Below are 21,221 nucleotides of genomic sequence, written 5' to 3'. Positions count from 1 at the left end.
AAAAAACCTGGCATTTGCAGTCAGTATACTACATTAGACATTCTCGTCAAGTTGGATTTTTATCAGTCTAATTGAAAATACTGTGGAACAAATGATGGAGTTCCTTCTACAATATGCACAATACAATGTACTATTTGGAGTGGATTGAAACAGCAAGCAAGTGACTTGAGACCATGCTTGAACAGGGATTATAATCACTAAATCAGTGCATTAGAGAAAGCAATAGGTTTTGGAGTTGTGATCATTCACTTGAAACAAAGTCATCTCTGCCTGTGTTGGCGAGGGGAAGAAAAAAATAGATTCTACACCTTGACCAATTGGTCCTTGCTACATACTAAAGGGACTGATACTTATCATTTTTGAATGTTGCTTCACTTGTTTTCACTACATTCCAAATTTTAATAGTAAGCTGGCATTTCCCAGTGATTCCAAATTCCTGTGGTGTGAAAACAAATAACTACTAGGTTTAGGGTCTTGTAGATATGATAATTATATGGACTTGGTTTCAAGTGGATTTGGCATCACTAAAATAAACTGCACCTTTGGGCTGTTCTGAACATCCAGAAATGTTTAAACACCAGACACAATTAAAATGCTTGAATAATATCTCCAAGAAACTGCGAGGATTTTGATGTGATCGATCTTAAGAATGCAAACTTTCATAGCGACCCTGACAATATTAAACTGTGTTTTATATATACATACACATTTTACATTCTTTCAGTGTGTAGTTTAATGAAGGAGGTCCATCTCTTGGTGTGGTGGTGGGGGGGAGGAGAATACATTTCACATTCTATCTGTGCTTGTACAAGCTTAAAAGCACCAGTGGATTTTCATGAAAATTGTATATTCTCTAGAAAGAAAACATTATTTTACTGGTTTCTTTTGAGACAAACTCGCACAGAACTGAACAACTTTTAACACATGAATAGACAAAAACTTTCAAATGTATTGTTCAAGTTTTATAAAAATATTAAATTCTTGATACTTTTATACCAGTAAATCACTTTACAGATGAACATTGAAGATATAAACCGACTCAATGTTATTTTACCCAGAATACTTGTAGTTTTGGCCTATTTATGAATGTTGCACAGGGCAAATCCTCATTGGGTGCAGCTTTTTGGGCAACTTGGTACAAGAGTGCAGAAAAAAATTGAAAGAATTATTTTATCCTCACTTCCAGGTCGTGTTTCCCTTTTGTGGAGAAAGACTACAATTACAATATAAATAATTAACCACGTCATAATCATGGACACAAAAGGTAGAAGCCAGGAATAACTGAAAGGGCAAACATACTTTAATACATGAGGTCACAGAAAGTGATGGTACCTTGGCAATTAATTAAATGCTGACACGTCAAGATCCAAATACATCTTCAGTCTTGCAAGAAAACTAAAATGTTGGTAGAAATAAAGTTAGGTGTTATAGGGTGACATACCCTCTACCTTGCATGGAAATGTAAGTAACTTTTGTTTTTAATTTATAGTACATGGCCTAAATCCAATTTTTAAAAAGTTTCAACGTACACAGAATATGTAAAATAAACTCTAATCCTCAACTTGCTTGACCAAAGGGTTCCAAGGTAACAAACTTTATAGTTAAAATGTATTTACATTTGTTATGGAACTTGATTTCTTGCACTTGATTTCTTGCCTGAATGCCACAGGTGCAAAGGGTTGGTCAGAATCCAATATTGAAATTTGGGTTTTAGAAATTACCTGAAAATTATGTACAGTACTTTAATCTGTGCACTTACCTAACGAAATGACACTGGAGGTGAATCAACATTTTGCCTCATTATTAAAGTACTGTGAATTCTGGCACAGTAAATTCTATTCCTAATTATTAATGGCAATCTGACTCAAAGACAATTATTTTAAAAATACCACTTTATACCAAATTGTTTTTTTTAAGTAATTTATAATAACCTTGAAAAAATTGCTGGTTTGCCAATATTGTCCAATAATTATGAACAGGACAAAGGGGAAAACAATCATTTAAATAATAAACACAGACCTTTCCAGGTAATATTCCTTAGCAACAGCAGCGCTGATCCGTTATGCACCATTTAAAAAAAAACTTTGAAAAATGATTTAAGAGCTTCCAGCATAACAAACTAGTGAGAATCATTTACCCAGATTGTTCAGTGATAAAATGCCCATCATAATAAAACTCTTGGCTTTTACCTATAAGAAGTCCCGGTAATGGTCCACTCTGCTATAACCTGAACTATAACTTCCATTTGATTCATTCTTTTCTAGCCACAGCTAGGCAGAGTCTGGTCTGTCTTCAATGCTTCAGGGTCACAGGTTATATGAAGGCTTGTAATGAATTCTGCACCGCTCCTTGAAGACCTTTGTAAAGTTTAAAGTGAAAAAATTCAAATCTAAACATTCTAATGTGCTTAAATCTTTAGATTCTAGTTTTAAATTGCAGATTGCACAATATGCCAAAGAAGACTGAGCAATGCAGTCCAGGCTTATATTTCTTTAACATTGTCTATACATGATGAAACATGTTTGCCTCCCAAACAGAAGAATGCAATTTTTGGGGGTAGATTATGGACTAAAACTGGATTGGACTTGAGTAATGAAAAATTGGCCAAGTTATCTCAGTACGATTTGTCAACAGCAGCCCCCCAACATCAAAGGGAAGACAGTATGGTGACTGGGATTGTAGTTGAGAAAGCAAGATCATCATGCTTGTCAAAGGCCACACAAGGTTCAACTGCCCCAAAAAGGCCACACAAGGTTCAACTGCCCCAAAAAGGCCACACAAGGTTCAACTGCCCCAAAAAGGCCACACAAGGTTCAACTGCCCCAAAAAGGCCACACAAGGCTCAACTGCTCCAAAAAGGCCACACAGGGTTCAACTGCTCCAAACAGGCCACACAGGGTTCATCTGCTCCAAAAAGGCCACACAGGGTTCATCTGCTCCAAAAAGGCCACACAGGGTTCATCTGTCCCAAAAAGGCCACACAAGGTTCACCTGCCCCAAAAAGGCCACACAAGGTTCACCTGCCCCAAAAAGGCCACACAAGGTTCACCTGCCCCAAAAAGGCCACACAAGGTTCACCTGCCCCAAAAAGGCCACACAAGGTTCACCTGCCCCAAAAAGGCCACACAAGGTTCACCTGCCCCAAAAAGGCCACACAAGGTTCACCTGCCCCAAAAAGGCCACACAAGGTTCACCTGCCCCAAAAAGGCCACACAAGGTTCACCTGCCCCAAAAAGGCCACACAAGGTTCAACTGCCCCAAAAAGGCCACACAAGGTTCACCTGCCCCAAAAAGGCCACACAAGGTTCACCTGCCCCAAAAAGGCCACACAAGGTTCACCTGCCCCAAAAAGGCCACACAAGGTTCACCTGCCCCAAAAAGGCCACACAAGGTTCACCTGCCCCAAAAAGGCCACACAAGGTTCACCTGCCCCAAAAAGGCCACACAAGGTTCATCTGCTCCAAAATCGCCACACAAGGTTCAACTGCCCCAAAAAGACCACACCATGTTCAACTGCCCCAAAAAGGCCACACAAGGTTCAACTGCTCCAAAAAGACCACACCATGTTCAACTGCCCCAAAAGGGCCACACAAGGTTCAACTGCCCCAAAAAGGCCACACAAGGTTCAACTGCCCCAAAAAGGCCACACAAGGTTCAACTGCCCCAAAAAGGCCACACAAGGTTCAACTGCCCCAAAAAGACCACACCATGTTCAACTGCCTCAAAAAGGCCACACAAGGTTCAACTGCCCCAAAAAGGCCACACAAGGTTCAACTGCCCCAAAAAGGCCACACAAGGTTCAACTGCCCCAAAAAGGCCACACAAGGTTCAACTGCCCCAAAAAGGCCGCACAAGGTTCAACTGCCCCAAAAAGGCCGCACAAGGTTCAACTTCCCCAAAAAGGCCACACAAGGTTCAACTGCCCCAAAAAGACCACACCATGTTCAACTGCCTCAAAAAGGCCACACAAGGTTCAACTGCCCCAAAAAGGCCACACAAGGTTCAACTGCCCCAAAAAGACCACACCATGTTCAACTGCCTCAAAAAGGCCACACAAGGTTCAACTGCCCCAAAAAGGCCACACAAGGTTCACCTGCCCCAAAAAGGCCACACAAGGTTCACCTGCCCCAAAAAGGCCACACAAGGTTCACCTGCCCCAAAAAGGCCACACAAGGTTCATCTGCTCCAAAATCGCCACACAAGGTTCAACTGCCCCAAAAAGACCACACCATGTTCAACTGCCCCAAAAAGGCCACACAAGGTTCAACTGCTCCAAAAAGACCACACCATGTTCAACTGCCCCAAAAGGGCCACACAAGGTTCAACTGCCCCAAAAAGGCCACACAAGGTTCAACTGCCCCAAAAAGGCCACACAAGGTTCAACTGCCCCAAAAAGACCACACCATGTTCAACTGCCTCAAAAAGGCCACACAAGGTTCAACTGCCCCAAAAAGGCCACACAAGGCTCAACTGCTCCAAAAAGACCACACCATGTTCAACCGCCCCAAAAAGGCCACACAAGGTTCATCTGCTTCAAAATTGCCACACAAGGTTCATCTGCTCCAAAATTGCCACACATGGTTCAACTGCTCCAAAATTGCCACACAAGGTTCAACTGCTCCAAAAAGGCAACCAAGATTCAACTGCCCCAAAAAGACCACACAAGGTTCAACTGCTCCAAAATGCATGAATTGATAAATCAGCAGGATTTGGCTACTTTCTTCCAAATCTTTGATCAACACCCAAACAGAATTGTACAGTGGGAAAACCAGCCTTTCAACTCACTTTGCCCACACTAATCCCATCTACCTGTCTTTGACCTATATCTCTTTGAACCTAACAACTTCATGTATCTGTCCATTTTTTTTCTTAAATGTTGCAATCGTGCCTGCCTCAACCACCTCCTCTGGCAGCCTATTCCATACACCCACAAGCTTCATTATAATTAAAAAAAAAGTTAACTTTGGTTGCAGGAGGGGCAGAATTGGCAGCTTAATGTTCCAAGGTTTCTTTGTTTCAGATGAGATAGAGTGCAAGGGAGGAAAGGAGAAGGAGGAGTGGGATTACTAGTCAGGGAAAATATCACAGCTGTGCATAGACAGCATGGCCTACAGAGGCCATGTGGGTGGAGCTGAGGAACAGGATGGGCATGAGCTCACTAATAGGGCAGTATTACAGGCCACCCAATAGCCCGAAAGAATTGGAGCAGAAAATTTGTAGGGGGATGGCAGAGCAGTGTAAGAAACAAAGTTGTGATAGAGGAGATTTTAACTTTCCACACACAGACTGGGACTCTTGTATAGTAAAAGGACTGAATGGGTTGGAGTTTGTCAATAGGTAGAGGGACCAACAAGAGAAGATGCAAAAGTTGATCTTGTAGGGAACCAGACAGGTCAGGTGGCAGAAGTCTGTAGGTGAGCATTTTGGGTCGAATGAAGTTTGAAGTTAATTTTGGAGAAGGATAGGTCTAGTCCTCAAGCTGATATTTTGATTTTAGCATAGATGCCTGCTGAAGTGAGAACCGAGTTGAGGTTCTGAATGGGAGAATGGCCAATTCTGAGGAAGGATCTTGGAAGAGTCAATTGGAATAAGATATTTTCTAGCAAGGATGCATCAAGCAGGGAGAAGGCCTTCAAGGATGAAATTTGGAGAGTGTTTGTTTCTACCAGGAATAAGGACAAAGTTAAGACATAGGGAACCTTAGTTTTCAAGGGATATTGGAAAGCTGGTTAACAAAAGGAGGAGGCTATATATGCGGTATAGACAACAGAGTATAGAAAATGTAAGGGAATGCTTAAGAAAGAAATTAGGAAAGTAAAAAAAGACATAGGTGCTTTGGCAGATCAGGAAAATCCAAAGGGTTTCTGCAAGTATATTAAAAGTAAAAGGATAGTAAGGGACAAAATTGGACCCCTAGAAAATCAGAGGGTCAATGATGTGTGGAGTCTTGTGAAATGGGGGTGGTCTTGAACAATTTTTTTTGCATCAGTATTTATGCAGGAAACTGGCATCATGAATAAGGATGGAATGGAAACGAATAGAAGTGTCATGGAACATATGGAGTTTATGGAGGAGGAGGAGGGGCTTGCTGCTTATGGCGAATAAAGGTGGACAAATCCCCTGGTATTCTCCCACACCTTGAGGGAGACAAGTGCTGAAATTGTAGGAGCCCTAGTGGATATATTCAAAATGGCCTTAGTCACGGGAGAGGGGCCAGAGGATTGAAGGGTGGCTCATGTCCCACTGTTTAAGAAAGTCTCCAAGAGTAAACCAGGCAATTATAGGCCAGTGAACCTGACGTCAGTAGAAAGTAAATTATTTGAAAGATTTGATACATCAGTGGTTCTCAACCTTTTTCCACTTACGTCCCATTTTAAGTAATCCCTATGTGATCGGTGCTCTGTCATTGGTAAGGGATTGCTTAAGGTGTATGTGAGTGGGAAGGGAAGGTTGAGAATCACTGCTGTTGGCCCAATTGTTACTGAAATATTTTGCTTGAGAAAAATTGTCACTGGTCCATTTCCTTTGGAGTGATGAAACTGGGCACATAACGAGTCAATGAGGTGCGATTAACACAGTGGTTTTCAAACTTTTTCTTCCCATCCACATCCCACCTTAAGCACCTTAAGAGGTATGTGAGTGGAAAGTAAAAGATTGAGAACCACTGGGATATATAGTTATTTGGACCATCATCAGCTGATTAAGGACAGCCAGCATGGATATGTGTGTAGTAGGTCGTGTTTAACAAATCTTGTAGACTTTTTTTAAGGAAGTTACCAAGAACTTTGATGAAGGAAAGGCTATGGATGTTGTCTTTATGAATTTTAGTAAGACCTTTGACTTTTGAGAGGTTGGTTCGGAAGGTTAGGACATTAGGTATGCATAGAGAGGTTGAAAACTGGATTCAAAATTAGCTTGGTGGAAGAAAACAGAGTGGTAGTGATGGTTGCTTCTCAGACTGGAGGTCTCTGTCGAGTGGTGAGCCTCAAGGACCGGCAAAGTAATCTAAATCCAGAAACCATTTTTAAAACATCTTGTTCAATAGATTACCAGATAAGGTGTCCTGTCTTATGAGATGACTAACAACTAACTAAGGTTAAGGTACACGAGACAGCTATCAATGACAAAACATTTGTAGATTTGGCTGAAATAATCATTTTTGAATCTTTTTGGGAGTGTAGTGAAAGTATGAATCACAATATGTTGAACTAGAAATATAATGTCTAATCTCACCAACCAAAATGGATCATGTTTAATCAGTATACATGTTTTGGATGCAAATTAGTTTCCATATTTGTGCAAGCTTCTGATTTTCTAATGAATTAATAAAAGGAAAAAGTTTCTACCTTCCAACTTCTGTCGTTGATAACCTCTTCAACATTTAATTCAGACTGCATTAGTTTCAACTGAAACAAAGAAAACAATCTTTATAATTAATAATATTTGACAATACAACGACAATTGAGATGCAGATTATGTCAAATTTCACTTTCTGATAAAGCACATTAACCTATAAACATGTAGTTGAACTTTTCCCAGAACCCCTTCCCTCTATCCCATTGCAGCTCAGAGTCAACAATTAAGACCTACTGATGTTGTTCCAGGGGTAATGTTGGTCAATTGAGCGGCACGGGCTTGAGGGCCAAAGGGGCCTGTTACCAGACTACGTCTAAATTTAAATTTTAAAACCTCTCCTCTACCAGGTCCTCAAAGATACATCCAACGGACAATGCATTCCATACTTCCAGTGACGATGAATAGAAGGTATTCTCAAATATTACATCCATATCAGTACTGTGTTTCAATCTGCAGGGGTCTGGGTTCACACCTCCGGTTAATCAAACTCAGGAATACAATTCTGAGCTAAATATGGACTTTGAAAGGATGGATTGTCTTGCACATACTGCACTCATCTAGCATCTGTTTCCACACTTCAGCCAAACCATTCCCTTTAACTTGTTAAATAGGTTGGAATTGTAAAGTCCTCTGGATTTATCATGAGTAATTACTGCAAAATAGAATTAAACTTTGATTTAGAATACAAAAGCAGTGCATTTTTCAGTAAACAAACATTGCAAAATTTGAACTTGTGACCACCTTTTCAAGTCATCCATCTGAGCCTTAAAGAAAAGTTTTGAAGACTATCTTATCTGTAATGATAGAGGGAATATTTAAGATGAGCAGTCGCTTAATTACACACCAGCTTCAACTTGCTTTCAAACATCAAGCAGCAGAACCTTTGTGAAACCGCTCCATTGATCTACAAGGGACAACTTTTAAAATTTTAAAAAAAATCTCAAGTTCCTTTACGGAGAATAATTACAAATATTATGAATTCAACTATATAATCGTTAAACTACTTTTTTGGTAAGACTTGAGCAGCAGAGCATTGTCATTAAGTGCAAATGCCTATCACCACTGAAATAAAAACTCCAGTTATACCTCTGCCACAAAATAGAATTCTGCTGCACCTTTTGAGCTTGTGTTAACCATAGCACATTAATACAGAAACAGTATTTACAGATAACATTTTCTAAGAGAAAAACTTCCTGGAGTGCGTATGAATGGCTTACGTTAGTTTGTTCTTTTCGAAGTTGTTTTATTAGTGTTAAATTATCCTTGTCTTTATTTCTCTCTTCTCGAAACTTGTTCACCATACTGGACGACTGGCTTATGCAGGTCTTTATGGCCTTTTCCCTACCAGCATGAGCTTCCTTTAGCTTAAAAAAAAACAAAAGAGAAAGATAGGTCCATAAAGTTTACAAGTTTTGAAGTATAAAAATCTCTTTATCGTTGCATTAATGAAGTCAATATAAAATGACAGAAAATGGTCTGAGTTGCAACTTGTGAGCTGCTGTCGAAACACAGCGGGTTAGGCAGATTCCATGTGCAGAAATGACTGACCATTTCTACCCACAGACGCTGCTTGACTCTTCCTCCGGCAGTTCATCGTTCACTTAAAATTGCATCTGCATTTTTTATGTTTCTCTGAGTTGCAACTTAATTTTACCATTTAAAAATATGTAAACATGAAAATGCAGAATAAAAACAAAAGAATTTTTGAAATTAAAACTTGGTTTTAAAACAAATTTTGTGCATTCGACACTATTATGTGTTGTAAATTTTAAAATTCCGTTTAGATGAGCTTTTGTGTGAATCTTGTATTAATAGGGTTGCTGGACAAATTGTCTTCACTATTTCTGCACCAGATTCAATGAGATTCAACTCCTGGTCTGACGACAGCCCTGGCCAGGTTTGCCGACATTTATTGACAAATTTATCTTTTGTGGGATTGTGAGATGCTGCAAAAAGGCCGTGAAAATACAACCATTTCTTTGTCCTGAAGTAGCTCCTTCTTGATTGTACCCAGGGCAAGTGTAAGTGAATGTCCATCACTTCAGTCTTTTAAAACTTTTTTTGAATATTTTATTTTTGATTTTCCAAAGACTCATAAATCCAATAAATATTACATTCTCTTTCTATGTAATATGATTTATAGAGCCCTTATTTCCCCTCCTTACACCCTCCCCTCCATATCCCTTAAATTAGACAAATACCAAAATATAAAACTACAGTCATACAAAAATCATCTCAATACTGACAAAGACAACGATCTTCCTCAAGGCTGAAGGATCTCGGATATTAAATAAAAAACAGTCGGGGCAAAAACACGTCGTCTGCACCACATTCCTCTTCATACTTTTAATCCTTCACCTGTTGGGATGGATTGTTTCTTTTCTCTTATTTGGGGTGGGGGGGGGAGAGGGTTATGAATTATATCTGTGCCACTATGTGCCTCAGATACGGTTGCCACACTTCAACGAATGTGTCCTATCTATTCTGTAAACTGTCGGTGATTTTCTCCGGGGGAATCCAACCCTGTATTTCCGTTTTCCATCATGTAGTCAGACTTCCATGTAAACGCTATACACTTCCTGGCTACTGACAAGGCAACCTACACAAACTGAATTTGGTACTTGGACAGTTTAAAATTCACGTCCATAATGTTCCCCGGAAGGTACAACTCCGGATCCTGTGGAAAAGCCACCTTCGTAATTCCCCCCCCCGCCCCACCAGATCCTCCCAGAAGGATCTCACCCTTGTACACTGCCAGGTAGAGTGGACAAAGGTTTCAATCTCCACACCAACCTAAACCACATTTCCAAAATCTCTGGCTTTGACTTGCGTAATTTTATCGGTGTGAGGTATAATTGATGCAGGAAATTATATTGGACCTCCCACCGCCGTTCATTGATTGTTATGCCCAAGTCCGACTCCCATCTTTCCCTTGACCGATATAAGCCCGGTTTTGGACCCTCACTCTGGATTATGGAATACATCCTAGAGATAAATTTACACACAATCCCCTTTCGAATTAGAGTCTCCATGTCACTACAGTCGGGCAGAGTCATTGTTGGTCCCAGTTTGTCCCTTAGGAAAGATCTTGTTTGCAGAAACCAGAAGAATGTTCTATTCGATAACTCGTATTTAGTCCTCAGCTGTTTGAATGACATGAGCTGCCCGTAACAGTAACAATCCTCGATGCACCTGATCCCCTTCCAGCACCAGGTGTTCAGGATCTAATTGCCCAGGGACATGGGTATTAAATTGTTCTGAGTCAAGGGCGTTTTAGGAGATAACCCCACCTTCAATCCAATACATCGATTTATTCTTTGCCATGTCTGGCACATTAAACTAATTTGGTGTCCCATTTGTATATAAATTCTCCTGCTATCTTTTCTTCTCTGCATGTAACCCAATTTGTGCCCAAGAAGGAGACCCCCCTAAAAAAATGAGGCAAAAACCTCGCCTGGGACACCCAGTGGTATTTTTTAAGCCCCCCATTTTATATTCCCATGTTAACTTTTCCATGGAGACGCGACACACTTCATCATTCCACAAAAAGTTTCTGCCACATCCAATGAGCATTTTGAAGAAACACTGGGGCAACAAAATGGGCAGCGTTTGAAAAAGATATTGTAGTCTTGGCATCACCTTAATATTTACACAGTTAATTCTGCCCACCAATGATATGGGCAGAGTTTTTGATCTGGCCAGGTCCTCCTCGATCTTTCAGAGAAAAGGGAGATAATTTAATTTATATATATTGCATAGGTCTTTATCCACACTTATCCCTAGGTATTTAATGCCTTCCTGCAGCCACATGAATTGGCTTTCCTGTTGATGGGGTCTATAATCTCCTTTCAACAAAGGCACAATTTCGCTTTTATCCAGATTAACCTTATACCATATAACCACTTACAGCACAGAACAGGCCAGTTCGGCCCTACTAGTCCATGCCGTAGCAAATCCCCACCCTCCTAGTCCCACTGACCAGCACCCGGTCCATGCCCCTCCAGTCCTCTCCTATCCATGTAACTATCCAGTCTTTCCTTAAATGTAACCAATGATCCCGCCTCGACCACGTCGAGGCTCATTCCACATCCCCACCACCCTCTGCGTAAAGAAATTTCCCCTCATGTTCCCCTTATAATTTTCCCCCTTCAATCTTAAACCATGTCCTCTAGTTTGAATCTCCCCCTTTCTTAATTGAAAAAGCCTATCCACATTTACTCTGTCTGTCCCTTTTAAAATCTTAAACACCTCGATCAAGTCCCCTCTCAATCTTCTACGCTTCAGAGAAAAAAGCCCCAATCTGCACAACCTTTCCCTGTAACTCAGACCCTGAAATCCTGTCAACATTCTCGTGAACCTTCTCTGCACTCTCTCTATTTTGTTTATATCTTTCCTATAATTTGGTGACCAAAACTGTACACAGTACTCCAAATTTGGCCTCACCAATGCCTTGTACAATTTCATCATAACCTCCCTATTGGAATTCAATACTCCGATTTATGAAGGCCAACATTCCAAATACCTTCTTCACCACACCATCTACCTGAGTATCAGCCTTGAGGGTACTATTTACCATAATTCCTAAATCCCTTTGTTGCTCTGCACTCCTCAATTGTCTACCATTCAATGTATATGACCTATTTAAATTTGCCTTTCCAAAATGTAGCACCTCACATTTATCTGTATTAAATTCCATCAGCCATTTCTCAGCCCACACCTCCAGCCTTCCTAAATCACCTTTTAATCTACGGTAATCTACCTCACTGTCCACAACACCACCAATCTTTGTGTCATCCGCAAACTTGCTTATCCAATTCTCCACCCCTACATCCAGATCGTTAATATATATAACAAATAATAGTGGACCCAGGACCGAACCCTGAGGAACCCCACTAGTCACCGGCCTCCAATTGGACAAACAATTTTCTACCACTACTCTCTGACACCTCCCATCCAACCACTGCTGAATCCATTTCACTACCTCTTTATTTATACCTAATGCCTCCACCTTTTTTCCTAACCTCCTGTGGGGAACTTTGTCAAAAGCTTTACTAAAGTCCAAATAGACAACATCCACAGCTTTCCCTTCATCAACCTTTTTTGTAACCCCCTCGAAGAACTCAATCAGGTTTGTCAAGCATGATCTACCTCTGACAAAACCATGCTAATTACTCCCTATCAATCCCTGTACCTCCAAAAATTTGTAAATAGCATCCCTCAGAACACTTCCATCAACATCAGACTTACAGGCCTATAATTCCCAGGTTTGCATTTGGACCCTTTCTTAAACAGAAGAACCACATGCGCCACCCTCCAATCCTTTGGCACCACCCCCGTGGCCAGTGACATCCTAAATATCTCTGTTAATGGCCCCACTAACTGTCCACTAGCCTCCCTGAGTGTCCTAGGGAATATTTTGTCCGGTCTGGGAGATTTATCCACCTTTATCTTTTTCAACACAGCCATCACTACCTCCTTGGTTATCCTTATATGCTTCATGACCTCCCCATTATTTTTCTTTACTTCAACTGGTTCAACATTTTTTTCCCTAGTGAATACCGAGGCAAAGAAATCATTCAAAATTTCCCCCATTTCCTCAGACTTCTCACTCAGCCTACCCTCGCTATCTACAAGGGATCCAATTTTATCTCTCACTAATCTTTTACTTTTAATGTACTTATAGAAACCCTTTGGATTTATTTTTACTCTGTCAGCCAAAGCCTCTTCATGCCTTTTTTTGGCCTTTCTAATTTCTTTCTTAAGATTCCTTCTACTTGTAGTCCTCCTTCAACTTCTCAGCTCCCTGCTCTTTATACCTCTTGTACGCCTCCCTTTTTCTCCTAACCAAATTTCCAATATTCCTCGAAAACCAAGCCTCCCTATGACTTCCAGCCTTTCCTTTGATCCACACTGGGACATAACTACTCTGTACCCTCAAAATTTCTTTTTTGAATATCCTCCATTTTTCATTAACATCCTTACCTGAAAATATCCTGTCCCACTCAATACTCCCCAAATCCCTTCTTATTCCTTCGAAATTTGCTCTTTTCCAATCCAGAACCTCAACTTTAGGCCTCTCCTTGCTCTTCCCTAAAACTAACAGAATTATGATCACTAGAGACCTTCCCAAAATCCTCCAGTATGGTGCTCAGTCTGGCCAACGACCCATCAGGTTCCATCAAATGCACTAACATATCCTTCACAAACTGGTTGATTTTGTGTTCCATCTGGCCCTCCTTGAATCCCTTTATGTCTGGATCCTGCTGAATGGTTTCTGCCAGTGGTTCAATAGCTAGTATGAACAGAGCTGGGGACAGTGGGCAGCCCTGCCTAGTAGATCTACTCAGTGGGACCACTGGTGACCCCTGCCCATTTGTGATGATTTCAGCCTGGGGTTTATAATACAATGTCCTTACCCAATTGATACAGGCCAAATTTCTCCAGTGTCTTAAACAAAAAATCCCACTCCAATCTATCAAAGGCCTTTTTCACATCCAAGGATACAGCCACTCCCAGGTCCTCCCCTGTCTGTGCCAGATATATTACATTGAAAATTTAGCTACGTTATTGGCTGATTGCCTCTTTTGAACAAATTCTGCCTGACCCGGGTGTGTTAATTTTGGAAGATATTTTGTTAATTTATTTCTATAATTTTATAATCTACATTCAATAATGATAAAGGCCTGTAGGAGGAGGGTTTTCAATGGATCCCTGTCTTTTTTCGGGATCACCGTAATGATTGCTGTTAAAAGAGAATCTTGGAGGGTATGTGTCTCCATCGCCTGATCCACCACCTTCATAAGGAGGGGAATTAAAAGGTCTTTGAATTTTCTATATGATTTACCCATCTGCAGAGTGCTCAGAGTATATTTGATCTCTTCTCTGGAGAAAGGAGCATCTAACTCCTCTCGATCCTCCTGATCCAAATTTGGTAGTTCCAATGAAAGCAAGAAATCATCTATTTTGGTGGGGTCTCCCCCAGATTCTGATTTATAGAGCTCTTTATAGAACTTACTAAATGTATCATTTATTTCTTTTGGCTTGTATGAAATCTTTCCTTCCTCCATTTGAATTGCATTAATTTTCCTCGAGTCTGCCAGGACAAGACTTTATGGGCCCTTTTCCCCAGCTCTTCATACTGTTGCCTCAATCTTAAGATCAGCTTCTTTGTTTTGTATGTCTGTAACATATTGTAGTTGAGCTTTTTATTCACTAAATCCCTATATTTTTCCCCAGACCCTGAACTTTGATAATCTTTTTCCAATTGAGCCAAGTCCTATTCAAAATTATTAATTTCCTTCATATATCCCCTTTTTATCCCTTTAATGTATCTAATTATCTGACCCCTTAAGTAAGGCTTCACGTGTCCCAAATTTAAAAAAAAATTGTTATCACTAGAGGGGCAGTTCATCACACAGAACAGTTCTATCTGGGTTCTGACAAAGCTACAAAATTCTAGCTTTCCTAACACCAATGGATTCAGGTGCCATCTATATGCCATAGCCTGCTTATCTGGAATTATGATGGACAATGTCAGGGGTGAATGGTCTGACAGCAGCTGGGCCATGTACTTGGTCTCCAATATCCTACTTTCCAATTGGGCTGATGCCAGAAAAAAAAATCAATTCTAGTGTAGGAATCATGTTGCCTAGAATAAAAGGAATAATCCTTTTCTCTCAGATTCAGCCTTCTCCAAGTGTCTATGAGATTCAAATCTTTCATAAAGGCCAGGGTGGACTTAGCCACCTTGGCCCTCATCACCTTCTTGGCTGACTTATCCGTAACCAGCTCCAGACAAAAGCTGAAATCCACTCCAATCAACATACTCTCCCCCCCACCAGATATTTTGAAGAATATATAACCATATAACAATTTACAGTATGGAAACAGGCCGTATTGGCCCTTCTAGTCTGCACTGATTTACATGAAACTCCACTAGTTCCACCTACCCTCTCCCATATCCATAACCCCCTCCAACCCCCTCACATCCACATACTCATCTAACCTCCTCTTAAATGACAGAATTGACCATCCTCTTCTGAAAGGTCATTCCACTAAGTGAAGAAGCATCCTCTTATATTACTCCTAAAGTTTTTCCCCCTAACCCTCAACTTGACCCCTTGTTCCAATCCCCCCTACCCTCAGGGGAAAGAGCCTATTCACATCTACTCTATTTCCTTTATAATTTTAAATAACTCTATCAAATCCCCTATCAACCTTCTACGCTCCAATTAATAAAGTCCCAGTCTACTTCTTTCCTTCATGCAGCTGATATTAATTTTCAAAACTTAGGATGACCCTGACCATTAGGACACAAGAAACAAAGCAGGAGTCGGCCATCCGGCCCGTCGAACCTGTTCCACCCTTCAATATGACCATGGCCGATCTGATGAGAGGCTCATGTCCACCTACCTGTTTGTTCCCCATACCCCTCAATTCCCTACTATGTAAGAATCTACTCAACCTTGTCAAATATATTTACTGATGTTGCCTTTACTGCTTCAATGGGCAGCAAATTCCACAGATTCCCCATCCTCTGGGAAAAGCATCTCTGTCCTAAATCTACTCCCCTGGACCTTGAGGACATGCCCCCTACTTCTTGTCTCACCTGTAAACATACTTACCTTTATCTTATCTATTCCTTTCATAACTTTCATATGTTTCTAGAAGATCCCCTCTCATTCTTCTACATTCCAGTAAGATTAGTCCTAGATGATCCAATTCTCCTCATTGGCCAACCCTCTGATCTCTTGAATTGATCAAGATTACCACGAGGTCTTCATAATGTAACATAAAAACACTGCCTGTTATTACCTTCCAAACACCCAGAAAAACAGGAATGCACACAAAGGAACTGGAGAGAGAATAGGTTATAGGGAAAAGGGATGGAGAATATGATTAATAACAATGTTCAGTTTGAAACAATGGGCTGAATGGCCTTTGTAAGAAGATACAAGGAGGGAGTTGGGAGTTCAGTCTGCTTGGCGATATTTTTTCAACACGGCTGAAGATTTGAGTGAGAACATTCTGATTCTGCCAATTTGAAGCTGAATAAATCATCAAAACATTGCTGGGCATCCTGGATATTATCTAAGATCAAGACATTGTTTAACTTCTTTGTAACACTGATCATGCAGAAACAAAGGGACTCCACAACAAAGGCAAGAAGCAGGGTTTCAGCATGACTTACTGATTGGTAAAGCTCTTTGCATCTTGCACTTGCATCAATCTTCCCAGCAAACGACGCAGTGGGGAGACTCGTATTTAATTCATGGATTATCCTGTCATCGATTTGCCGCATCACCCGTAATACTTCCTATTTTTGGGACAGAAAAAAACTGTTTAAATACAGTTTCAAATACACATACAAATAACCGTCATGATTCATCAGTTAAAACATTTATCAGTGCCTAACTAATACAAAGGGCTACAGTCTGATGGGAGCATTTGCAACACTGGCTCCATAATCTTGGAGAGAGGCCAAGGCTTTATGGAGCTGTGTTTATTAGGAAGGCACCATAGACAAGTGATAGAGTTATGAAGAGACTGAAATGCTCAGAATTTTAAAAAGGTTTTATTTTAGATTTTTCACAGACTTCTATAAATTCAAACACAATACAATCTCTTCCATCATCCTTACGACATCCAGAGTCCGCTTTTATCCCCCACCTCCAATTTATAGGACTTTATTCTCTTAGAGCAGGCTTTTAGAAAACATTTTTTAAAAGTATGAACTAATGTTTGATGAAAGAAATGTTTCCAGCAGCAGGTAACGAAACAATACACATTGAAGAAATAGAATGGAATAGACATTTTTACAGGAATAAATGTGCTTTGCTCCTGGTGATGATGCATTGGGAGGGGGGGGGGGGACTAATTGGATAACTTCTGCAGAGGCAACAAAGCATCACTGACCAGTTGGAGTGACTTTTGCAAAGAACATAGAAATCTACAGCACAGTACTGGCCCTTCAACCAGAGTTGTGCTCACCTAACAACCTACTCTAACAATTGCCTAGAAATTCTGTGTGGAGAAAGTTCTCTTAGATTCCCTTGTATTTACTCCCAAGCACCTCTAAACTATGTCACCTTGTGTTAGCTATTTCAGCCATGGGAAAATGCCTCCAGCCATTTGCACGATCAATGCCCCTCTCTCATCACTGCATACACCTCTTATACCCCTCATACTTTGTTGAAAATGTCCAAGTTCACTCAACCTGTCCTAAGGCATGCTTTCCAAATCCAGGCAACATTCTTGTAAATCTCCTTTGCACCCTCTCTCGACAGCATCCACATCCTTCCTGTAGTGAGGTGGCCAAAACTGAATGCAATATTCCAAATGGGGTCTAACTAAAGTCCTATCAAACCTCCAATCCTGTCCCTAGTGATGAAGATCATCACCAATGGCTCAGCATTTTAGAAGCCTTGGGAAAGATCTGTCTGGTCCTGGTGACTTGTCTCACTTAATTCTTTCCAAAAGCTCCAACACTAACCCTAACCCTAATCCCTCCCCCCAAATTTATCTACCCACCGGGCACCAAAAACCAAGCTATAGGTGCCAATCCCCGCCATTGTGAGACGTGCCTAATGCACCCGTCTACCACTTGTACCTCCCTCCCTCCCTTTCCTTGAGCTCGTATTCATTCTTACTTCTCTTATACATTCATCTTTAAACATTAACATTATGAAAACACACATCCCCCTTGAATTCCTCACAACGACTATATTTACAGTCCATCTTTCCCAATTCCCTCTTTCCACCTCATTTACATTTAATCCCAAAGTGGTGGCAGGGTTCTTACAAAGTCCATCCCCTCCCTTGGATCCTTAAAAAACATTCTTTCCCCTCCCACCCTTACTATCTTCACCGTTGCCGGGTGAAGGAGAGTAAACTCGATTCCTTTTTGTTTAAGGCTCTTTTTAACCAGGTCATATTCCCTCCTGCATTCCAATAGCGCCACGCTTCTGAACAAGATTTTATACATCCCTCGTACAACCATGGTTCTTTCACCTTACCTGCGTCCATGAAATACACCTGTGCAGAGCACCATGCAAATATTCTCTGAACATTTGCCACATGTTTGCCTTACTTTTGCTCAAATACATCTGCATCCAATTTATGCTCCCAAGTTCCTGCCTAATCACATCACATTTTCAAGTTTATTTATCATCTGATTGCTCAAGTACAAAACATCATTCTCTGGTCCTCAGTGCAAAACAACCAGGCATAACATACACACAGACACAGGACAAATATACATACCACCCTCCACATGAAATGTTTTCCCAAATTCCTGTCCTCTAGCACTATGGAAAAGGAGAGAGAGTTGTGATCACTTTCTCCAAAATGTTCAACCAGTGAGCGATCTTGACCTAGTTCATTTCCTATTTCTAGGTTAATTATAGTCTCTCCTCCAGTTGGCCTTTCAAAATATTGTGCCAGTAAACCTTCCTGAACACACCAAGTAAATTCCTCTCATTATACTTTTAAGAAAAGTTTATTCATTCATCAGTTGTGGTGTTTATTCTGGTGAGAGCTCTACAAATTAAGTTGCCACCTAACGAGGATAGGCACCTCGTTCACACACAAGATACTGGCCATGAGATCATTTAACTCACTTATCGACGGTCATTATCAAACACCAGTCAATACTCCTGTGAAATGCCTTAACTAAACAAAAGACACTGTTGCCTTTGAACCTGAATGGATGGCTGATGTTAAAGAAATGGCCTACTGGAGGAAATGCAGATTTTAGTATTTTACACAATCTGACCATAATTTGGTATCTTTTCTGCTCTCAGTGCACATTCTCCGTGGCCTTGCTCACATTTAGCTCTGTGTTCAGAGTACATGTTGTGAACTCCATGATTTTTTCCTCTTGATTTAATACCACTGTACTGAGAGACAGAATGTATCCATAAAGCTACAGATCAGTGCAGTTTCACCTGATTTGTAGTAGTAATTTTTAATTGCAAGAATCAAATACACCCAGAGAGTTTTACTGGACAGTAGAGCATGCAAAAAGCTAACTTGATGTGTAAGAGCAACATTGGTAGTAGAAGTACTTGATATTCATTTTTAAAACATGGACATAAACATGAGTTATTGCACACACGTTGTTATCTGGCATACTTAGATCCCACTTTTGGCAGGCCAGGGTCACGCTTTACTCCATTTCCGCAACGTATTTTTCTAATCCACATAACATTCAGGGTAAAGGTTGGGAGCAACAAAGACCAAATGATGATTTTTCTCAAGCAAAATATTTCAGTGACAATTGGGTCTGAAGCAGTGGTTCTCACCCTTCTCTATGATTAGTAAGGGGTTGTGGGTGGAAGGGAAGGGCTGAGACCCGCTACTCTAGTTCTTGCCTTTCTAAGATCACAGCGGTTTCTGGTTTTATTTCAAATTTTCAGCGATTTTTTTCTCCATTTGAAACTTTCTTTCTGTGTTTAATAATTTATCAAATGGACAAAGCGTCATTGACCCAACTCAGTACCTGTTCCTGTCTCTTCAGGGAAGGGCCCGTGGGGGGGGAGGGGAAGAAGAGGCCCCAGTCTGGGGGTGGGTGGGTGGGGGAAAGGTCCTGTTCTCTGGGGGGGGGGAGGGGGGTGGAAGGGGGAGGAGGTCCCGGTCTCTGGGAGGGGCAGAGGGGAGGAGGTCCCGGTCTCTGGGAGGGACAGAGGGGAGGAGGTCCAGGTCTCTGGGAGGGGCAGAGGGGAGGAGGAGGGGCAGAGGGGAGGAGGTCCCGGTCTCTGGGAGGGGCAGAGGGGAGGAGGAGGGGCAGAGGGGAGGAGGAGGGGCAGAGGGGAGGAGGAGGGGCAGAGGGGAGGAGGTCCCGGTCTCTGGGAGGGGCAGAGGGGAGGAGGTCCCGGTCTCTGGGAGGGGGGGGAGGTCCCGGTCTCTGGGGGGGGGGGGAGGTCCCGGTCTCTGGGAGGGGGGGGGGAAGGGGAGGAGGTCCCGGTCTCTGGGAGGGGGGGGGGAGGGGAGGAGGTCCCGGTCTCTGGGAGGGGGGGGGGAGGGGAGGAGGTCCCGGTCTCTGGGAGGGGGGGGGGAGGGGAGGAGGTCCCGGTCTCTGGGAGGGGGGGGGGAGGGGAGGAGGTCCCGGTCTCTGGGAGGGGGGGGGGAGGGGAGGAGGTCCCGGTCTCTGGGAGGGGGGGGGGGAGGGGAGGAGGTCCCGGTCTCTGGGAGGGGAAGAGGCCCCGGTCTCTGGGGGGGAAGAGGCCCCGGTCTCTGGGGGGGAAGAGGCCCCGGTCTCTGGGGGGGAAGAGGCCCCGGTCTCTGGGGGGGAAGAGGCCCCGGTCTCTGGGGGGGGAAGAGGCCCCGGTCTCTGGGGGGGGAAGAGGCCCCGGTCTCTGGGGGGGGAAGAGGCCCCGGTCTCTGGGGGGGGAAGAGGCCCCGGTCTCTGGGGGGGGAAGAGGCCCCGGTCTCTGGGGGGGGAAGAGGCCCCGGTCTCTGGGGGGGGAAGAGGCCCCGGTCTCGGGCCGACGTTCACTCACTACTCCTTGAAGGACGATTCCCACCCAGGGCACGTGCTGTTTCCCCCCCCCCCCCGCCGGGTTCCCCCCCCCCGCCGGGTTCCCCCCCCCGCCGGGTTCCCCCCCCCCCCCGCCGGGTTCCCCCCCCCCCGCCGCCGGGTTCCCTCCCCTCCCGTCGCCCCCACCTGGAACTCGGAGAAATCCTGGCAGTTCGGCCCCGCGCTGGGCGCCACCATCTTCCCCGCCGCCCGAGGACCCGATGTCCGGGCTGTCCCGCTCATTCGCCTGCGCCTTCTCCGTCCATATGAATAATGAGTGGGATTAATTCTTAGTCTCTCATCGCCCTTTGGCAGCTCCACATCAATCGTAAAATTATATTAGGAGATA

At 42.7% G+C, this 21,221-nt stretch overlaps 1 protein-coding gene across 2 annotated transcripts; it reads right to left on the bottom strand.

Moving 5' to 3' along the window:
- Positions 1-446: 446 nt before the first annotated feature.
- mix23 (mitochondrial matrix import factor 23) lies at positions 447-21,187 on the bottom strand. Of its 2 annotated transcripts, XM_069888444.1 has the most exons (6): positions 21,020-21,078; positions 18,619-18,662; positions 16,547-16,672; positions 8,574-8,720; positions 7,347-7,406; positions 447-2,357 (listed from the first exon to the last, which is right to left on the bottom strand). In XM_069888444.1, the coding sequence occupies exons 2-6, from the start codon at positions 18,628-18,630 to the stop codon at positions 2,307-2,309; spliced, it is 396 nt and encodes a 131-aa protein (XP_069744545.1). In that variant the 5' UTR covers positions 18,631-18,662; positions 21,020-21,078; the 3' UTR covers positions 447-2,306. The 2 variants fall into 2 exon arrangements, with proteins under 2 accessions (XP_069744545.1, XP_069744544.1); XM_069888443.1 differs by lacking the exon at positions 18,619-18,662 and having other exon boundaries at positions 21,020-21,187.
- Positions 21,188-21,221: the final 34 nt, after the last annotated feature.

Source organism: Narcine bancroftii, chromosome 7 (assembly GCF_036971445.1).
Source record: "Narcine bancroftii isolate sNarBan1 chromosome 7, sNarBan1.hap1, whole genome shotgun sequence".
In the NCBI taxonomy this organism is placed as follows: domain Eukaryota; kingdom Metazoa; phylum Chordata; class Chondrichthyes; order Torpediniformes; family Narcinidae; genus Narcine; species Narcine bancroftii.
The sequence above is the reverse complement of the archived record's forward strand: the minus strand, read 5'-3'. Positions and strand labels throughout refer to the sequence as shown.